Source organism: Mastigoproctus giganteus, chromosome 2 (assembly GCF_048544385.1).
Source record: "Mastigoproctus giganteus isolate SK-2022 chromosome 2, ASM4854438v1, whole genome shotgun sequence".
In the NCBI taxonomy this organism is placed as follows: Eukaryota; Metazoa; Arthropoda; class Arachnida; order Uropygi; family Thelyphonidae; genus Mastigoproctus; species Mastigoproctus giganteus.
In genome coordinates this window covers 251,626,514-251,648,172 of record NC_143576.1, presented here as the reverse complement: position 1 = coordinate 251,648,172, position 21,659 = coordinate 251,626,514, and the positions used below count along the sequence as shown (strand labels likewise).

General features: G+C 36.3%; 1 protein-coding gene across 1 annotated transcript in view; it reads left to right on the top strand.

The window, feature by feature from the left end:
* The window catches only part of LOC150090379 (A disintegrin and metalloproteinase with thrombospondin motifs 9-like), a 514,590-nt gene that overhangs the window by 382,195 nt on the left and 110,736 nt on the right, over positions 1 to 21,659 (top strand). The window contains exon 26 of the mRNA XM_090369090.1: positions 6,365 to 6,526. Within this exon, the coding sequence (XP_090225216.1) occupies positions 6,365 to 6,526 (162 nt within the window). The remainder of the gene's footprint in view (positions 1 to 6,364; positions 6,527 to 21,659) is intronic.

Here is a 21,659-nt window from a genome sequence, read left to right as displayed (position 1 = left end):
ATTTTTTTATATTGGTTTTCCAATAAATATTCTAAGGCTGTTCAAGAGAAGAATGTTGCATATCATAATTGGTGTGTTTCCAATTCTTCAGTTTTACTTTGTGCTTACACCAAAGCTCACAACAACTGTAAAGTAGTTATACATCAGTCCAAATTAGATTTTTAACAGGCTAAGAGTAGAAAACTTGCTTCTTCCCCTAATGGTAGCCGATCATTCTAGTCTCTTGCCAAAGCTATTGGCCACAAATTTTGCCCACCTCTGTTTAAACCAGATGGTTCTATTGTCACTTCATCCAAGGATAAAGCTGACCTGCTAACATCCCATTTTTCTTCCAACTCATGTATTAATGATCTTAGTAAAACACCTCCCACCATTCTCAACACGCTCCATTCAATCCCTCCTGAGGTCTTCCATCAAAAGGATTTTGACAAATCTTGATGCTAAGAAAGCTCCAGGTCCTGATGATATTTCTCCACTTGTTCTCAAAACCTATATTCCTGAACTTACTCCTGTTCTTTGCCACCTTTTTTTACTTTCTTATTCCAAAGGTGCTTTTCCATCTGCTTGGAAATTTGCTCATATCCAGCCAGTTCCTAAAAAGGGTGACAAATCCCTCCCATCCAATTATCGTCCCATTGCAATTACTTCTACTCTTTCTAAAGTAATGGAGAAATCAATTAAACACCAACTCTTAAACTACCTAGAAACCTTCCATCTGATCAATGATCACCAGTATGGATTCCGTCAGTGTCAATCCACTGGTGATATTCTGGCTTATGTTACCCATTTATGGATAAATTCAATGGAAAAGTTCAGTGAAACACAAGCAGTTGCTCTTGACATCTCAAAGGCTTTTAATCGTGTTTGGCATAAAGGTCTTCTAAACAAGCTTCCATCTTATGGTTTGCCAACTGTTTTTTGTAATTGGTTATCCAATGTTCTCTCTGATCGCTCACTGAGGGTGATGGTAGATGGTTCTCTGGCTTCTAACTTTTCGCTGATGCAGGTGTCCCCCAAGGTTCAGTTCTTTTCCCCCACTCTTTTCCTCTTGTATATTAATGACCTTCTTCCATTGACTGAAAATCCTATCCATAGTTTTGCCAATGATAGCACATTGTATTCCACTTTCCAGTTTGAGAAACCTTGTCCTGCTCAATCAGCTTCAACGTCTCGAATATCTGCTACCAATTCCTTAAATGCCAATCTCCAGGTAATTCTCCAGTGGGGCAAAGACAACTTAGTTGATTTCAATTCTTCTAAAACTCAGTCCTGTCTTATATCTCGCAAAAAGGATTCTAGATTCTATTCAGAAGAGGGCAGTTAGGTTAATTAATGACTCATCTCTAACAGAGTCTCTCCACATTCTGTCTTTTAGACGTATTGTTTCTGCTGCATGCCTTTTCTATAGATACTTCCATGAGCACTGTGCTTCTGAATTGGCTTCTATAATTCTCGCTCTCTCTTTTAAAACAGTCCAAACATGTGCCGCCACCAGCCAACATCCATTTACTGTCCAACTTCAAACTCACAGAACCAACTTTTCATCTTCCTCATTTATTCATTCAATTGCCGTTTTCTGGAACAACCTTCCTTCATACTGTATTTCCTGAAAATTACAGTCTACAGAATTTCATGTGTAATGTGAACAATATCTTCTTTCGTCTTCTCAACCTCCAAACCAAGCACAGTACTAAGTACTATAGGTTCTAATATCTCTCGTGTTTGGTGTTTTCATAAAAAAAAACAAAAAAAAAAAAAACTGAAGATTTCTAATTGCTTAACATTCTGTTCTAATTGCTTAACATTCTCTTAAACTCATTACCAAGTTGTAAGCATGAGCTCCTTTGGAGTTTCAACATTCCATAAAAGGTCACAATTACAATAAGACACAGCAACAAACCACTAAGTAATTCAGAACCGTTCATAACCATCAAACTTAACGCTTAACGTGGTTGACGTATCCAGTTTTGGATATAGATGAAAACAATTGCAATATGTCACTTCTACTATATCAAAATTTTTATCCTAAAAAAGGCTTTAGTGTTGGAAGTTTCTGACTATGGAAAATTCATTAATTGAACAAGTTAGTGCGTGGTATTATTTTAGTTTATAGTAAATCACCAAAGTAGGTGAAATAGCATCATTTTTGTTGCATCTCAAATTATGAATGCCTTCACAATGAGTTGCCCTGATAGTGAACTGCCTTTAAGAGTGGTTTCTTGAATAGGCAACACTTCACCAGTGGATTCTCAGCAGATACCACCACCCAAGTATCCACTGAGAATAAGTAACATTAGTCTTCCCCAGTGGTGAAGCATTGCTTATTTGGGGGAAGTGCAATATTAGGGAAACTCGTTGTGAAAGTATTGACAATATGAGCTGTAAAAAAATGATGCCGTTTCACCTACTTTGGTGGTTTACTACGAACTGAAATGACTCTATGCAACACTAACTTGTTTGATTACCAAAATGTTTATTTTTTAACATAAAAATAAAGAATTTCTATATTTAAAACACGTATTAAGTAGGAAAACATCATTATAAAAATACACTGTGTATTCTTTATCATGTACTTTTTATGTGTGATAGCTTTTTACCCAGGAAACTTCTTATGTGGGAAAATAATACATTACAATGTATAGAGTTGAAATTAGGAATTAAAAAACCAAACCTAGCACAGGCGAAAACTTCTTATGTGGGAATTTCTTATCTGGGTTCTACTGTATTTAGTCCTTTTGAGATATAGCTATATTTCTGCCAGTGGTATACATGTTTTCTTAGTGTTAGTTAGAAAAGAAGGTGGAGAGTATGTGGGAGGAAAAGATGCTATTGGGGTGTTGGTTTTTCAATTATTCACCTCATATAGGTGATGAAGCATTGAACATTTCAAAAATTACAACCTTACAGTTAAGTGTATATGTGTTGCCCCAATGCCTTGCAATAGAGAGGAGAGGGGAAAAATAAAAACAGTTGTAAGTGCATAATATATACAGATTTATGTAATGAACAAATTTATATATAGGAACTGTTGTTATATTTATTACAGTTGATTAAACTACTGTATACAGTGAAACTTCCCTTTAACGGACAGCCATGGGGAACGAAAATTTGTCCGTTAGAGAGAAGTGTCCACTAACAAGAAGTCTGAGGGAGAAAAAAAAAAAAAAGAAAAAAAGAAAAATCGTTAAACGTTTAATGTAAAATTAAATTAAAATATATACAGATTTTGAACAATATTTTTGTAAATAATATACAATTACATACACAAGAGATAAAGAAAAATCGTTAAACGTTTAATGTAAAATTAAATTAAATTATATACAGATTTTGCACAATAGTTTTGTAAATAATATACATACAATTGTGCTATGCATATTATGACTTTATCTTAAGAAAAATACATACAGTAATCACTTATTTTCTTCTGCACCTTCTTCCGGCTGATAATTTTATTTTCAACATTTGTTTGGAGTGAAGAAACCATCGAAAGTCCTTCAGTATCTTCTTCAGCGGCGAAAAACATTTTTAAACGATTGATTTGTATGAGTGCTTCTATTTTCATCGATGGTTCGTCGTTAATATGTTCTTTGACAGAATGATCTCCTTCCATTTCTTCATCCTCACGCAGAACTTCTTGAACAATATCGATGATAATGTCGTTGATATCTAGAGCACCATCTTCTGTAGTGAGGTCTATATCTTTGTAGCCAGGGTCACTTGTAGCTGAAGTATCGTACATTATCAATATAGATGTTGAAGTTCTTGTTCTTCTTGGTGCTCCACATTGCTGTTCACAACTTCAATTTTTGCGTTTGAGAAGCCAGACTTTACAAAACAGTTCACGACAGTTTGTTTTCTAATTGCGTTTACTGAAGAGAAAATCCATTGAATCGCATCTAGGATGCTGATTTTCTTTGCAAGGTCACTCGCACATGTTACATCGTTCATGTTTGCAATGAAATGTCTTAAAATATTTTCTGTAGTGAAGTTTAAAATTTTTTATTATCCCTTGATCCAAGGGCTGATACTCTGAAGATGTGTTTAGTGGCAGACAAACGATTTGAATGTTGGACAATTCAATGTGCGGGTGAGATGCAGCATTATCCATGAAAAGAATAATTTTTCTGTTTTGACGAATCATGTTTTGGTTAAAGTGACTTATCCATTCGCTCATGATATCTCGTGTCATCCACGCTTTTTTATTAGACTTCCAGTCAACATTCAAAAGATTCAACTTTATGCCCTTGAAACAATGAGGATTTTGTGGTTTTCCTATAACAAGAGGTTGTTCAAAGTCTCCCAGCATATTTGTACACAATAGTACAGTCAAGCATTCCTTAGAAATTTTTCTGCCCTGGCACTTTTTGTTTTTTAGACTCATTGTTTTTTCAGGAAGAGCTTTAAAAAACAATCCTGTTTCGTCACAGTTGTAAATATCCTTAGCTTCAAAATCACAACATAAATCTTCCAATTTGACGGTCCACTCTGTTGTAACCCCTGTATCAACAGATCCACCTTCACCGCTTACGGTTTTCCAAGAAATTTTATGCAGAGTTTTGAACTTGTCTAGCCATCCCACAGAAGCTTTGAACTCATTTACTCCCGTAGATTTCGCAACCTCCAAAGCCTTTTCCCTAATAATAGGCCCATTAATGGGAATTTTTCTAGCACGTGCGCGAGAAAACCACTCATACGTAACATTGTCAATTTGAAGTCCAACAGTTTTCGGGAATGATTTTTGAACCTGATCATTTCCGTGTTGCCAAAATTGTTTGAGCAGTTCATTTTTTTCCCTTTAGGATGTCGCTTACCTGCGTCTTCCCGATTTTGAATTTTGGAGCGAGATTGCGAACACTATTTTTTTGCCAATCATACGCATTAATGAGTTCGACTTTATCTTTTAAAGTTAAATGTTTACGAGAAGACACTGTGCACTTCACACGACACTGAACAAAACTGAAAACTCAAACTCAAAAGACGAAAGGCTGACCAAATCCCCCCCCCCTGCACACACCAAATTCATCCGAAGTTTTACACGTGCCTTAAAATTCTTCAAAAAGGGTTTAGAACCGCGACGTAAACCTTGATGAAATTCAGAGAATCGGAAATAGAAAATAAACACACGATTGAGGCAATACATGCAAGAAAATTTCCTAGAAAAAGGCCCGTGAGCTCTCCCGCAGTCCGTTGTGGGGAGATCAAAATAAGTGCTAATCTAAACGAAACAGTGCAGATTGCCTGTCCACGTCCGTTACAGAGAATGTCCGCTAGACAGAAGCTGCAAACACGTTAAAACCAATAGAGGTGAGTTGGGGAATTTGAAAATGTCCGTTGTAGAGAGATGTCCGTTAAAGAGAGGTGTCCATTAGGAGAAGTTTCACTGTATATACTCACACATATGTTATAATTGTGTGTATATAACGTAATAAGTTGTAATATCAGTATTATTACATGATTACTTATAAACAGCAGGAAAACATAGATAGATATTTAGTGCCTGACTAATATGGTTTCTAGAGACTCAAACATTCCAGATGAATATGGTTTAAAGACAATTAGACTGACACTTGATGTCATGATCAAAGCCGAAGAAAATTTCAGACTGCTTTCCTCAGGAATAACGCTGAGTCTTGATATGTATTTCTTGTAATATTAATGGAAATATGGGATTCTACAAGATCTACATAAATCTAGCCTTTTGGGAAATCTAATATTTATTCAAAAACTTTTTCAGCAATAGCTGCTTTCACATATGTTTCCATTCTGGTGCTTTCTCAGACATGTATAAGAAGAGGTAGCCTTGAAAATTCCACATGCTAAGTGTAGTCTTTGCCATCAGATATGATTCTGTAATTAAGTCTGAGCAAGAGTAAGGATGCCATAAACATTTAGCTTGTTCCAATCCATTCACAGCCTTAAACACCTTAATCCTCACAGGTGCCTAATTTCTGGATGCTGCAGTTTGCAGAACTGAAGTCTTTCTTTGTAACCCTTTTGTTCCCCCTCACTAATTTTGTTACTCTTGTAATTTTGTTAATTTTGTTACTCTTCTTTGCAATTGATTTCCTTCCTAAAATGAAGCTTCCAGACTGGATGCAGTACTTTTAGTTAAGAATAACAAACTATTTGTTTCAATCAGAAATATGTTACTGACCCTTTTCTGCAAAATTTGAAGAATAAAGGCTAAAGCAATTAAGTTAAAAATAAACTTGTAAATTGGCAATGTAAATTTTAACAGTGTGAATCAAACATGATTTTTCTTTCTTCACTACAGTATTCTGTGTAATAATTTTTTAATTTTTCTTTTTAGCATTTTAATAATTACACTTAATAAATTTATATAATATGTTTGATTCTTTCACAGTGCTCTAAAGATTGTGGAGGAGGTATTAAACGTCGACAAGTGGCATGCTATGATGAAGGAGGTCATTTAAGCAATCTTTGTGATCACAGTAGTAAGCCAGAAGATATATCAGTGTGCAATGCTAATCGTTGTCCAGTTTGGTCAGTTGGAGAATGGAATAAAGTGAGCTGGCTAGTCCTTTTTATAACTATATACTAATCTGATGGCATAAAAAGATTTATTTTATAATAAAAACTGCTGTGGTTTTTCTTTGGAACAGATAATAGCAGTATTTCATATTGAACTTGTACATTTTTGTATTTCATCAAACTTAACCATCAGTGGGGCATGGGATGAAAATTACACTCCAGGACAAAAAAACATTCTGATTCTCACTATCATTTGAGAAAAATTCTACAAGATAAGTCAATAGCAATAAACACCATTTGTCATTTAAGTGTAATGACTCTGGGGAGGTACATAGTCAAAATACTCTGTATATTGATATCCTATACGTTCACTCTTGGAAAATTTTGTTAGTAGACTTAAAAAAGGCTGCTGATAAAATTTTATTTCCAACTTTTAATTTTTTTTTAGGTGTGTTGTATGCACTGCTTATTTTATTTGAAAGTTATTGCTTTAGAAAAGCAATTTAGAAAAATGAAAAAATCCCACTGAAATAACCAAAAAAGCAGTTTTTTATAAAAAATTTGCTTGTTTCATGCATTTAAATACCATACTACAAACACAGTTTATATTTTAAATAATCATATTATTAACACTCAAAAAAAAATCATTTGAAAATATAGTAGCATTATTAGCTTTTGAAGAGTGAAATGTTAAAATTGGCAGCATGTGTGACTGAAAAGTCAGCACTAAGTTATGAAAAATAACTTATGATTTTAATATTTTAATGTGTTGCATATCACAGTGTCATACTGACCAGAAAAAAAATTTAAAAAAAATATTCAAAATAGCATGCATTTCAGAATTTCATACCAACACTGGGGGTTAATGTAGTTCTTGAATGGTATTACGTATTGCAAAAGTGTGTTTGGTAATTTGGTTACTGGCTTAAGGAATAAGTTACAGAGATAAAACATAATATATAAGAAATAAAATTGATTAAAAGTATGTTCACATAGAAATAAAATCTCCATAAATTTCTAGAGCCATATGATTCCACTAATGAAAGACCATTATTTCCACAAAGCTCTAGGCGTGTGTTAGTATTCAGTACAATATTAGGCTAATTACTTTCAATTTATAAATATCACTGTAATATGCATATGTTATTAATACTAGATGAAAAGAAAATTTTCTTTATGTTTAAGAAAGGAAAAAAAAAGGCATTTATTGCTGTTAGTAAAACTGAATGAAAGAAGTGGAATTACTGGTTACAAAAATATCCATAGTATTACTCATAAGAGTTCCTATTTTTGATAAAAACAAAGAGGGAGGTTCCACTTGCCAGCCATTGCATTGCACTCCTTTCAGATGTTCCCCCTTGCAAGTTAATACATTCAGTGAGTGATTCGGTAATTTCTAAAAACATTTAAAGAAATGTTCTTGTTTTGTTATCTTTTGCTTGCCTCTCTCAATTTTTGTTGGCTCTCCAGAATATTATAATCATCCTTTAGTTTAAATTTTAGTGCTATAAACAACAAAAAAAAAAAAAAAAAAAAAAATTAGGGAGCAAGATGAGAGCACAAAGGATGGGGATTAGAGTCACCTTTTTTTTTTTTTTTTTTTTTAAAGAAAACGCCTAAGCACAAGAGGTATTAGAACCTGTAGCACTTAGTACCGTGCATGTGTTGAAGTTTGAAAGAAGATACTTGTTAGACTTGAATTTCTGTAGATTGTAATTTTCAGGAAATATGTGACAGGAGGTTATTCCAGAAAACGGAAGTTGAAGGAATAAATGAGGAAGAAGAAAGTTGGTTCTGTGGGTTTGAAGTTGGATAGTAAAAGGATGCTCACTGGTTGTGGCATGTGTTCAGACTGGTTTGGAAGAGAGAACAAGAATTATAGATGACAATTCAGAAGAATGGTGCCCATGAAACTATCAATAGAAATTGCATTCAGGAGAAAAGGAACCTCTACGTGACAGAGACTGGAGGAATTTGTTAGAGATACATTTCCACTAATTAGCATTAGTTGAGGCATATGATGTGAGAAAGCAAGCTTATACAGCATGAGCCAAAAAAAAAAAAACCCTTCCCATTTTACTCATCTGGTCACTCCAAATGTTTGTCCAGTTCAGCCTTAAATTTATTTAAGCTGTCAACTTCCAAAACAAAACAGATGGAAGTCTGTTCTAGCAATCAACTACCTGCTGGCTAAAAGCAAACTTCCGTGCAGAACTTAAGCACTTTCTTTGTAAGTGCACCCCTTTGTTCCTCTCATCAATCTTGTTGCCCTTCTCTGTACTCGTTATAGCAACTCTACATCCTTCCTTAAATGAGGCCTCCAGACCTGTATACAGTACTCAAGGTGTTGCCTGGCCATTGCCTTATACAAAGGGATAATCACCTTATCTCTGCTAGCAAAATTCCTATATATAATTGACAAATCTCCATGACCTGCTCTGTCAGCCTGTCTGCACTGCTCAGAGAACTTCATATCTGACTGCACAATTACCCCCGGGTCTTTTTTATTTTCCACCTCCCTGAGTGAACAACCATGTGTCAGCAGTTTTTAAGTTTTTACAAGCTATTAATATATACACACATCTAAATTGGATAATTTACTTTTAAACTTATACTGCTTTATATATACAGCAGACTCTCGATTTACTGGGATCGGATTAACTGGGAAATGGATTAACCGGGACACTTCAAGACTCCAAATAAAAAAATAAAAAAAATCAACCAGAAATCATATTTTGCAAGTCGTAAATAAGCAAAAAGAAGCGGCATTATAAGTCGTCATTGGGAGATTAGTGTACCTATTATTTTGCAACCCCTGCTGTCTTCACATCCACCGCTCAAAAAAAAAAAAAAAAAAAAAAAAAAGAGACCAAATGTTTAGTTTGTTTTAGTGCGTCGCGTTGATTGTTGTGTTCAATTAGCGCAACAAAAGGCAAATTTTGTTTCGTTATTTATGTCAGGGATATCGGAATTTTTATTATTATTTATTTATTTTATTTTATTTTTTTTTTTTGTTCAGAAATTGATGGGCAAACAAGAGTTGTTCTTTCAATTAAACAAAAACTTGAAATTATTCAAAAGTTTGAAAACAGTGCATCTGTTGAATCTCTAATGAACTATTATAATGTTGGTGACGAAACTATATGCAGCACTCTAAAAAATAAAGGGAAGCTATTAGATTTAAAATCGACAACGTAAAAAATAAAGGGAAGCATCGTATCGGACACGTGAGTAGTGTATGGTAAGTTTTTTTATTTATCGCCATACTTTTTACATAGGTTGCTGAACATTTTTCGGTACAGTAAGTCCCCGACTTACATAGCTTCAGCCTTACATTACGTTATTTATATGACTGAAGATTTCAGTGGAGGGGGACACACATTTCACTATAATACAGTAACTTAAAAACCCACAGAATTCTAGCTATCAGTATTATCGCAAATGCAATAAAATCTAGTTTATTACCCATTTATAATGAATTGCAGTAATAGAAAAGCCCAATAACCCAGAAAATGCAAATTGTTTTTGTTGTTTTATGGTAGTCTTCTTCTTCAAGAGGAGTGTTTCCATTTACAATAGGTTTCCACAACCTACAAGTTATTTTTTGGTAGGAATTTTTTTCCGCCATAAAGTATGGTTCAAGATGTCTTGGTCGGTTAAGCCTCGGGCTGTCATGCACTCCCGTACTCCATCCATCCATGTCCTCCTAGGTCTTCTCCTTCTTCCAGGAGGTATCCATTCCAGGATGCCTTTGGATGGTAGTGACCTCCAGAAATGTGCTTTAGTAAAATACGAGCTCAGGTGGGATGATAATAGTGAGTTTTCGCCTTGACCCTGTAAAGTTCTTTTCAGAAAATTTAATTTTGACTGTTATCATGGTGCCGACTAAGAGAATAAGTGACAGCGGTACTAGTAAATCTATCAAGAAAAGGAAAGCAATTGAGTTGGATCAGAAAATTAAAATAATAAGGATATATGAAAATGACCAAACATTAACAAGTATCGCAAGGAATTCAAATTCGTCAGTGGCAATGGTGAACACGATAATAAAGGAGAAAAACAGAATATGAGAAGCGGGGAAGAGATCGGTACCAATGAAGTCAACTAAAACAACCAAAGCTACAAAACATATCAGTTTTTACAGTACTAACATGTGTTGTGTTTTTCTTCCTTTTTTATTTTCTTTTGTGCCACTCTGGTTACTTCACCGCTGTCCCCAGATAAAGTTTTTAATTGAACTAATTAAAAATATAACTATTTTTCTTCATTCTTCTGAGGATATTATGTTTTTTTTTTTTTAATTTTGGCATATCAGGGATTTAGTAGCAATATTTTATTAGTCATTCCCGAGTTACATAAGAAGTCCTGAAAAGTATCTCTTATGCATGTTGGGGACTTGCTGTATTTTTGGTTTAACCGGGAAATCGATTATCCGGGAATTTTTTTTTTTTTTTTTGTCATCTACTCCGGAAAATCGAGAGTCTACTGTATATAACTAAATCAATCAATCAATCCTGAGTGTAGCACCACACAGTTGGTACGTTTCTCTTGGGTTACTGTTACCCATATGGAGTACTTTGCATTTGTCAATGTTAAACTTTAGTTGCCACTTCTTAGCCTATCTGCCTAACTTTTCTAGATACTGTTGCAGTAGCATACTGTCTTTACTGTCATTAACAATCCTGATAACCTTTGTATCATCTGTAAACTTGGATATTAGGCCTGATATACCTTCATCAATATCATTGATAAATACACAAAACAACAATGGACCCAGCACCGAACCCTAGGGGAATCCACTAATAACATTAGTCCACAAAGAGAAGTGTCCATTTATTACCACTCTCTGCCATCTACCACTCACCCATCCCTTTATCTGTTGTAGCAACTTGTCCTTAATTCCATACTGCTCCAATTTGTACAGCAGTCTTCCATGCACAACAGTATCAAAAGCTTTCTTGAAATCCAAGTATATGATATAAAAATTATTTTTACATCCAATTCCTTTGTGACCACATTGTAGTATGCAATCAAATTGGTCAGACAAGACTTCCCCTTAACAAACCCATGCTGTGTCTGAGCTATTACTTCTGTTTTGTCTAGGTGATCCTGTATCACTTCTTTAACCAGTGACTCCATTATTTTCCACGGAACAGAAGTTAAACTAACTGGTCTATAATTATTTGTGTCGCCCTTTGAACCCCCTTTGTGAATTGGGGATACATTTGCACACCTCCAGTCCATGGTGACTTCCACTGACTCTAAGGATGCTCTCATAATTATGGCTAAGGGTTTGCTTACTTCCCTTGCTGCCTCCTACATTATAACTGGATAGATTCTATCTGCCCCAGGTGCCTTTTTTTATGTGTAACTTCAATTTCTCCCCCAGTTTGCTCTCAGTTATTACAAAATCACTTAGCTCACTGTTAGAGTTTGATAAATTTCTGGCATTTTCCTCCTTGAATAACTCCTCATGTGGGAATGTAAATGCAAAATACTCATTCAGTTTATCAGCTACTTGAGCAGGATCATCAATAGTCGAACCATCTATGTTAAGTGGACCAATCTGATTCATCCCCTTCTAGAGTTTACATAAGTAAAGAACTCTTTGCTGTTTTTCTTTTTGTCCTTTGCCAAAGATTTCTCGTAATCTACCTTCGCCTCCCTAACCTCCTTTGTGGCTCGATTACAGACTAGCTTATATTGGCCATACACTTCTGTGTCGCCTGATAATTTATATGCATCCCATGCATTTTTCTTTTCTGCCATGAGCTTCATTAATTTATCCGATATCCATTTAGGTCTGAACCTTGAACATTATTTCTTAGTTGGTATTAAAAGCCTAGTAGCCTCCAAGATTAATTCCCTGAAGGCTTCCCATTTAGAATTCACCATTGGTAACATCATCAGTTGATTCCACTGTATAGAATTTAAAAACTGTCTGAGACCACTGTAGTCACCTTTACGAAAACAAAAACCCTTTCCTTTACTCTTGATGGTAGTTACATCTTTAAGTAAATCCCACAACAGTACGCTGTGATCACTGTCACCTAGTGGTTCCTTTATCTGAAAATTCTTAATTCATGAATAATCACTGCTGATAATCAGATCAAGGGTGTTACTTCCTCTGGTTGCCCCTCGAACATGTTGCTGTAGAAAACAATCCTCCAATAAATCCATAAAAGTCTTGCTATCATGCAAGTGACCAACCCACAAGTTCCAGTCAATATCTGGAAAGTTAAAATCCCCCATCAAGACATTCTGACCCATACTGGCCCTTTCTATTTCCCTGCACAACTGTTCATTGTACTCATCAGAGTCATTAGACCTATAACATACTCCTACTGTCATTTTCCCTTTCCCGGTGTTTTTGTCACACCAAACAGACTCAACATTGCACTGTCCGCCCGTGTAAACTGGATGCACTTCCTGAGATTTTGTGTTTCTTAACTAACAGCATAATCCCTCCTGCCTGTCCGTTCTGTACACATTGAAATAACTGGGAGTAAAGTGGAGGAGAAACTGCTGAAGATAAACACAAGAAAGGCACCCGGGGTGGATGGGATCTATCCAGTTATATTAAAGGAGGCAGCAAAGGAAGTAAGCAAACCCTTAGCCATAATTATGAGAGCTTCCTTGGACTCAGGGGAGGTACCCATAGACTGGAAATGTGCAAATGTGACCCCAATTCACAAAGGAGGATCAAAGGCTGACACAAGTAATTATAGACCTGCGAGCTTAACTTCTGTTCCAGGAAAATTAATGGAGGCACTGGTTAAAGAAGCACTGCAGGATCATTTAGACAAGACTTCAGTTATAGCTCAGACACAGCATGGTTTTGTTAAGGGAAAGTCTTGCCTGACCAATTTGATTGGATACTATGATGCAGTCACAAAAGAACTGGATGCAGGGAATAGCTTTGATATTATATACTTGGATCTTAGAAAGGCTTTTGATACTGTTGCACATGGAAGACTGCTACACAAATTGGAGCAGTGTGACATTGGAGGCAGGTTGCTGCTATGGATAAAGGGGTGGTTGAGGGGGAGAAGACAGAGAGTGGTAATCAATGGACACTGCTCATCGTGGACTAATGTTATTAGTGGAGTCCCTCAGGGCTCAGTGTTGGGTCCATTATTGTTTTCTGTATTTATAAATGATATTGATGATGGTATATCAAGCTTAATGTCCAAGTTTGCAGACGATACAAAGGTTGGCAGGGTTGTCAAGGACACTACTGACACTATGCTGCTGCAACAGGATCTGGAAAGGTTTAGCAGATGGGCTGAGAGGTGGCAAATGAAGTTTAACATTGACAAATGTAAAGTACTACACATGGGAAACAGCAACCCCAGAGCAACGTATCAACTCTGTGGTACTACACTGACAGTGGTAGAGAATGAAAGGGACTTAGGGGTGGTTGTGCAGGCAGATATGAAGTTCTCTGAGCAGTGCAGATGGGCTGCAAGAGTAGCTGATGGAGTATTGTCAATGATATACAGGAATTTTTCCAGCAGGGATAAGGAGGTGATTATTCCCTTGTATAAGGCAATGGTCAGGCTACACCTAGAGTACTGTATACAGGTCTAGAGACCTCATTTCAAGAAGGATGTAGAGCTGCTGGAACGAGTACAGAGAAGGGCAACAAGATTAGTGAATGGAACAAAGGGGTGCTCTTACGAAGAAAGGCTTAAGTTTTGCAAATTACAGTGTCTGGAGACTAGGCACCAGCGAGGTGATCTGATAGAGGTGTATAAAGCCTTGAATGGTTTGAGCATGCTCAATGCTGGTGGGATTCTTCCTCTAGCTCAGAATAATCACCTGAGAGGGCATAAATTCAAATTGAGGAAAGACAGATGTAGGATAGACGTGCGGAAATTTGCCTTTAGCCAGCGGGTGGTTGGTTGGTGGAACAGACTTCCATCCCTTGTAGTGGAGGTTGATAGCCTAAATAAGTTTAAGGCTCAGCTGGACAGGTATTTTGAACGAACAGAGGGGTGAAGTGGAAGTGGGTTTTTTTTTTTTGGCTGATGCTGCATAAGCTTGCTTTCTTGCATCAAATGCCTCTACTAATGCTAATGCTAATTGTACTCCCCAAATTCCAATTCTGCACTGCTTATATTTGTGTCAGAGACACCATGTCTCTGATATCCCAACAATATCTGCCTTTGATGTCTTGATCAGCACTTCAAATTCATCAATTTTATTTACCATACTTCTAGTATTAGTGTACATGCACTTGTTCTTACTCTTAGTTACCTTAACACAGCCCATGTATTTACTTGTTACATGATGACTCCCAGCAGCTCTTGAAGTCCCCAGCAACTTTCTCTCTAGGCTGCTGCTCATTACAATAGAAGCAGTGCAAGAATCAATTTCACCTCTACCTGTGGCTACCATTAATCTTTAAAGTCTGTGAATCCTCCCAATCTTTTAGTTTTCCGACCCACCTAACACTGCCTCGATATCATCAGCAAATATTCTTGCAGATGAAAGACCATTATTTCCAGTAACCATTATTTTCAAAAAGTTCTTGAAATAATGGTCATTCATTAGTCAAAACCCATTAATTAACCTAATTTCCCTCTTTTAATTGACATACTACATGAAAGAAGAGATGGGGGTTGTGGCATGGGTGCCATACCTCAACCTCTGCTTATGTTGGTCACCTCAGTAACTATGTACCATATTTCAGGACTTGCATGTGGGGGTTATAACCAGAGTTATTAACAGTCCCATCATCACCAAGATTAGGATTTGGTTGTTCTCTGGCAGCCAAATCGCAGAGGATGTGTGCTGTCAGAGAACAACTGGACAGTGCCGTAATTCAGTCCACTTGACTTGAGCGTCATCTGAATATCAGTTCCATTAGCATTTTAGACTCCTAGGTACCAAGCCTAGCTTGACTTACCTGAGAGAATGTCAGTGACAACTGCAATGACCAGTTCGTAACCTATGGTTCATGTTTTTTATGATCTATCATGTGATGCTATCAATATTCATTTAACAGGTGCTGTAGGAGAGTTCCAATTGTTCTTGCCTAGTCATTTAATAGCAAGTCACCTGTTTTGGTTCATTATTAAAATACTTATACAAATTTTCTTCTGATTTGGCCATGGATGGATGTCTTGAACATTACATCTCAGAAGTCAGTCAATTTAAGTTTTGCAAACCACTCAGAAGTTTTTATTCTGCCCATGGGTTGTTCTCCAAATGGTGTCATTATCACTTTGTGTGTTTCAGTTGCTGTATTTTTAAATTTGTACTCTTAACAGAACTTGATTAAAATTCCCAGCTCTGCTAGATTATATGTATACTCAGTGGCCATGTTAATAAGTGCACCTACCCTTTTCATGAAATAGAGCACTCCAGTAAGTATTTCATGTTCGTACTATGTGGTATTAAGCAGGTAGGTGGATATTAGGGCTTGCAAACCTTTTTTCATAATGAGTTGTTGAAACCGAAACCGAGTTTCTAAAACCAGTTTCGAATATTTTCTTAGTTAGCCCTCGAATATAGTTTTTTGTTACGCACATTTTATTTTGTTTGTTCGTTTGTCTGGATCATTCAACTGCTTTGTTTTAAAGATGTTTTTTATTTTATTTTATGTTTAGGTATGAATCTCATTGGGCAAGTGGCCCAAATCTAGGAGGGGGTACCTTTTTATCTTCCCACCTGTATCATGGCACGATGCAGATGTACTCATTTACGACTGAGTGAGTCGGAGCGATAGCGTAAAAGAAAATGCTCAACATTTCTTCGTTCCATCTATCTTGTTCGCTAGGCAAGTTATGGAACATGCCTTATTGATGGTTACCCACTAGAAACAGATTCGCTGAATATTGCATCAAATTTCAATCGTAGAAAGTTTTTTGCTTCTTTATTCCTATTAAATTTGCGATCAAATGTTCTCCAAAAAGCAGCTTCACTAAATTTAGCTTTTATATAATTTTGAAAATACAATAGATTTAATTGGGGAAAAAAAAAATTGCAAGTAAATAAATAAAAAATTTCTTTCGTGAAAATTTTGAAACTTGCCTCGTTTAGACTCTTCATTCAGTGCTTGCGGAAGTGACACATAGTACTGTGCCTTTTGTTATCTTCAGTATTTATTTTTATTTAAAATTGTCGGTGATATAAATTCCTACTAATTAATATTTATTACTCTTAATATGTCTAAGATGCGTGTCTCCATAGCCAGGTGGGAAGGAGCAGCAGTGCACGCTTCTTGATTAGACCGGGGTTCGAGCCCATCACCACCAAATACGGAGGATGCAGAAAGGTCAAGGGAATGACCACCGCATATTCCTGGAGCAATATGGCCTTAGTTGCTAATGCTTCTAAAAACCAAAATAACAATAACAACAATGTCTAAGATGAAATCAAATGTATGGATTTATTTTGCTCGAAAAAGCAAAGATGAAGCACAATGTTCGAAATGTCAGAAGGTAATGAAGTCGTCTGGAGGATTTACATCATCTTTGATGTTGCATTTAAAGAAAATGCATCAGATTGACATTAAACAAGATAACAATGAACCTCCCGTAAAAATGGTAAGAACATTAGAAAACTTTATCGTTAAAAAATCTATGGAAGAACAGATTTCAAAATTAGCTGCTTTAGATGGATTTTCTTTTAATTCAATTGCGAAGAGTGAGTTTATACAATCAAGCCTTCACCTTCAGAGAAATAAATATGATAAATTACCACCAGCCTCAGTGAATGGAATTAAAAATATGGTTCTGAATTATTATAAAACTAAGAAAGAAGAACTCATTCAGCATTTCAAAAATTCATTGGTTTTGGGTGCATGGTATTCATTGACTCTAGACGAATATACGTCTATACAAAATAAAAGGTATATGAATATAAATGTGCATTCAAAAGACAATCATTGGTCGTTAGGTCTTATTGAGATTAATGGTTCACTTGATAGCAGAAGAGCTGAGCAAATTGTGAATGGACACTTGAAGGAATTTGGTTTGAATTTGGATGAGGATATTGTTGCCTGCACCACCGATGGAGCAGCAATGATGATTAAGTTAGGCAAGAAAATTACGCCTAATCATCAACAATGTATAGCCCATTGTATACATCTGTCAGTTATAGATGTACTTGATGAAAAAGCCACAGTCTCAGTCTCCCAAAGACAATGAAGAAAGTAGCGATGATGAAGAAGTTGAAGAAAGACAGCAAGGCATGCTTTATCAAACCGACTTTACCGATGAACTCATTTATTTCTTCAATCCAATGGCCAATATTGCACAAACTATTAACAAAGTCAGAAAAATTTGCAAGCTTTTTCGAAAATCGCCTACCAAAAATGACATATTACAAAATTTTGTTAAAGCAAAATTTAATGGGAAAGAATATAAACTTATATTAGATTGCAAGACTAGATGAGATAGCACATTCTATATGATTGAGAGATTTCTGAAATTGAAAAATTGCATTCCAAATGCTCTATGTGCAGTACTGTCAACTGAAGCTATGTCTGACGATGACTGGAAAACACTTGAATTGCTATGTGAAACTTTGCGACCAGTTGAAATGATTCTGAAGGCTATAACCTCAAAAGATACTTACTTAAAGCAGAGTCTTCAATAGAATTTCTGCTTGCTAAGCTTGATACAGCAGAAAACCCATTTGCTTTTAAAGTTTCACCAAAGCCTTTTGCAGCGTTACAATGCAAGACGAAATTGCCAAACTGTGGCTTTGCTGAGCTATCTACACAACCCCAAAAAGTTTAGGAAAGAAGATTCAGGTTCAAGAACTTTTGATTTTCCAAGTAAGCAAGTTTTGAAAAAGCATGCTGAAGAGATTTATTAGAGATTATTTGCAAAACATTCCGAAGGAGTCTTAGCATTGAATGAAGAAACTGAAAATAAACGAACTGTTCTTTTAGAAGAAAACAAAGACTCATCTAATTCCGATGTTGGAGATACACTCATGCGATAGTGTAATAAAGAGATTAATTGAAGAGCCTTCAAAATATCCGAGTGAATTGGAAATCAGCAAATAATTGAAAATTTTGTAGGCAACTAGCAGTAGAAGTGAAAAGCTGGAGAAAGTTTATAGAGCACCGCTGACCATTAAACCAACAAATGTCCAACTTGAGAGGGCGTTTTCGATCACTGGTATCTTTAACATGAAAATAAGGTCAAGTCTATAAGGAAAAATTCTTAATATACTGTGTTTTTTAAAGGATCATTTTCAGAAAAAAGCTGAGCAATAAATAGTTAAGTAATTTCCCCAAGCTGTTTTTTTTCACATTATTTTTATTTATTTATTATTATTATTATTATTATTATTATTATAGGGCTTATTATTTTTTTGTTTACTATACGAGAAGATAGTTTTTATTCAAAGGATTTGAGTACAATTTGTAATTTTGTATAATCTCAAGCTGGTTACTTTTTTGGAGCATTTTAATTTTTTTATTTTTTTTTACTATAAGAGGTGATAGATTTTGTTTAAAAGATTTGATTACGATTTGTACAATCTACCCAATATAAAATAAATACCCGTGTTATAAGCTTTTAATTATTTTCCCTAAGTCTGAGAAAATCGGTTTTAAAACCGGTTTTAAGAGTAAACTTCGGTTAAACTCAGTTTTGAAATTTCTCGGTTTTATGCAAGCCCTAGTGGATATGTATGGATGTTGTATGCATGCTAACATGCTAAAAAGGCTAACATTGTGAGAGGGGCAAGGTGAAAGATTTAAGTGACTTGGAGCACAGTGTTGGTAGTTTGTGCTGGTATTTGTATCTCAGAAATGCCAAACCAGTGCTTGGGATTTTACATTGGACTGTTTTGGGTGTATCAGGACTGCTTCATTAACCAAATAACATTCAGCCAATGGCAATCCTAAGGTTGGAAACGGCTCATTGATGTGAGAGGATAACAGAGGCTAACAAAAGGATAACATCCTAACTGCAAGGTAACAGAAAGACAAATAGTCAAATAACAACCCAGTATGATGGTGATAACCAAGGAAGCATTTTACAATACACAGCTCTCAATTCTAACATGCATCCTACCTGTAAACTTCGTTGGGAAAAAAAAGGTCCTGTGTTAAAGGAGTTCCAGTTTATGGATGAATAGATGAGAAGTTATATTGATCAGACAGCTTACTGAATGCTCTATTCTTACATGTAATCATCTACTTCTAGGGGATATTCTCCATTCTGTTCTATTTCGCATTAGCATTAGTAGAGGCATATGATGCAAGAAAGCAAGCTTCTTGCATCATAAGCATCAGCCAAAAAAAATAAATAAATAAAACCCTTCCACTTCACCCCTCCGTTCGTTCAAAATACCTGTCCAGCTGAGCCTTAAATTTATTTAGGTTATCAACTTCCACGACAAGGGATGGAAGTCTGTTCCACCAACCAACTACCTGCTGGCTAAAGGCAAATTTCCGCACATCTATCCTACATCTGTCTTTCCTCAATTTGAATTTATGCCCTCTCAGGTGATTATTTTGAGCAAGAGGCAGTATCCCATCAGCATTGAGCATGCTCAAACAATTCAAGGCTTTGTACACCTCTATCAGATCACCTCGCTGGTGCCTAGTCTCCAGACACTGTAATTTGCAAAACTTAAGCCTTTCTTCGTAAGAGCAACCCTTCGTTCTGTTCACTAACCTTGTTGCCCTTCTCTGTACTCGTTCCAGCAGCTCTACATCCTTCTTGAAATGAGGCCTCCAGATCTGTACACAGTACTCAAGGTGCGGCCTGACCATTGCCTTATACAAGGGAATAATCACCTCCTTATCCCTGCTAGAAAAATTCCTGTATATCATTGATAAGACACCATGAGCTACTCTTGCAGCCCGTCTGCACTGCTCAGAGAACTTCATATCCGCCTGCACAATTACCCCCAGGTCCTTTTCATTCTCTACCACTGTCAGTGTAGTACCACAGAGTTGATACGTTGCTCTGGGGTTGCTGTTTCCCATATGTAGTACTTTACATTTGTCAATGTTAAACTTCATTTGCCACATCTCAGCCCATCTGCTCAACCTTTCCAGATCCTGTTGCAGCAGCATAGCGTCAGTAGTGTCCTTAACAACCCTGCCAACCTTTGTATCGTCTGCAAACTTGAACATTAAGCTTGATATACCATCATCAATATTATTTATAAATACAGAAAACAACAATGGACCCAACACTGAACCCTGAGGGACTCCACTAATAACATTAGTCCACGATGAGCAGTGTCCATTGATTACCACTCTCTGTCTTCTGCCACTCAACCATCCCTTTATCCATAGCAACAATTTGCCACCAATGCCACACTGCTCCAATTTGTGCAGCAGCCTTCCATGTGCAACAGTATCAAAAGCCTTTCTAAGATCCAAGTATATAATATCAAAGTTATTCCCTGCATCCAGTTTTTTTGTGACTACATCATAGTATCCAATCAAATTGGTCAGGCAAGACTTCCCCTTAACAAAACCATGCTGTGTCTGAGCTATAACTGATGTCTTGTCTAGATTTGTAAGATTCTGCTCACAGTAAGGTACATTCTGATTGACTTTCCATTCTTTTTGGCAATCCAAACTATCTCCTTCCAGTCATTAGCTCCTCTGACTCTCATATATTTTGTGATGAAGCAAACTCTTTACATACCTTAAACATATTTGAACAATAGATGCTCTGTGAATATCTAACTGTAATTAACTAAAAGGATATGGTAATAAATACTCAGACAGATTTTAGCTTCAGTTGCCCTTGGATCATGAAACCATCATAACATCCTGCCAATGTCAATATCTTTTAATAATATAAATTTTTTTACAGTGATATCTTCCTTTGTCCAGCTAACACAATCCCCCAGACGTGGGCACCTATATGTGGTAAGGCAACCTCCCAGTGATGCTGTTGGTCCTCCAGATTAGCATTACTGGGATCCATCACCCACAGCCTATGTTCCAGGCTATCATCATAGGAATCCGGTGTGTTTGCCATGCTCTGCAACTCATGGAAACTTAGAAAGGGGGATCCTGGTGAATGAGGGACCCAGCTTCAACCCACCACTTTGGCCCCTTCTTTTACAAGATGGGTGGTCCTGGATGGCTCACCCAGGATCAATTGGTTAGTGGGTTTGCTTGCAAGGGTCAACCGTGCCAATGCCAGCTCCTACCCTCATGGTCTGAGGGACAG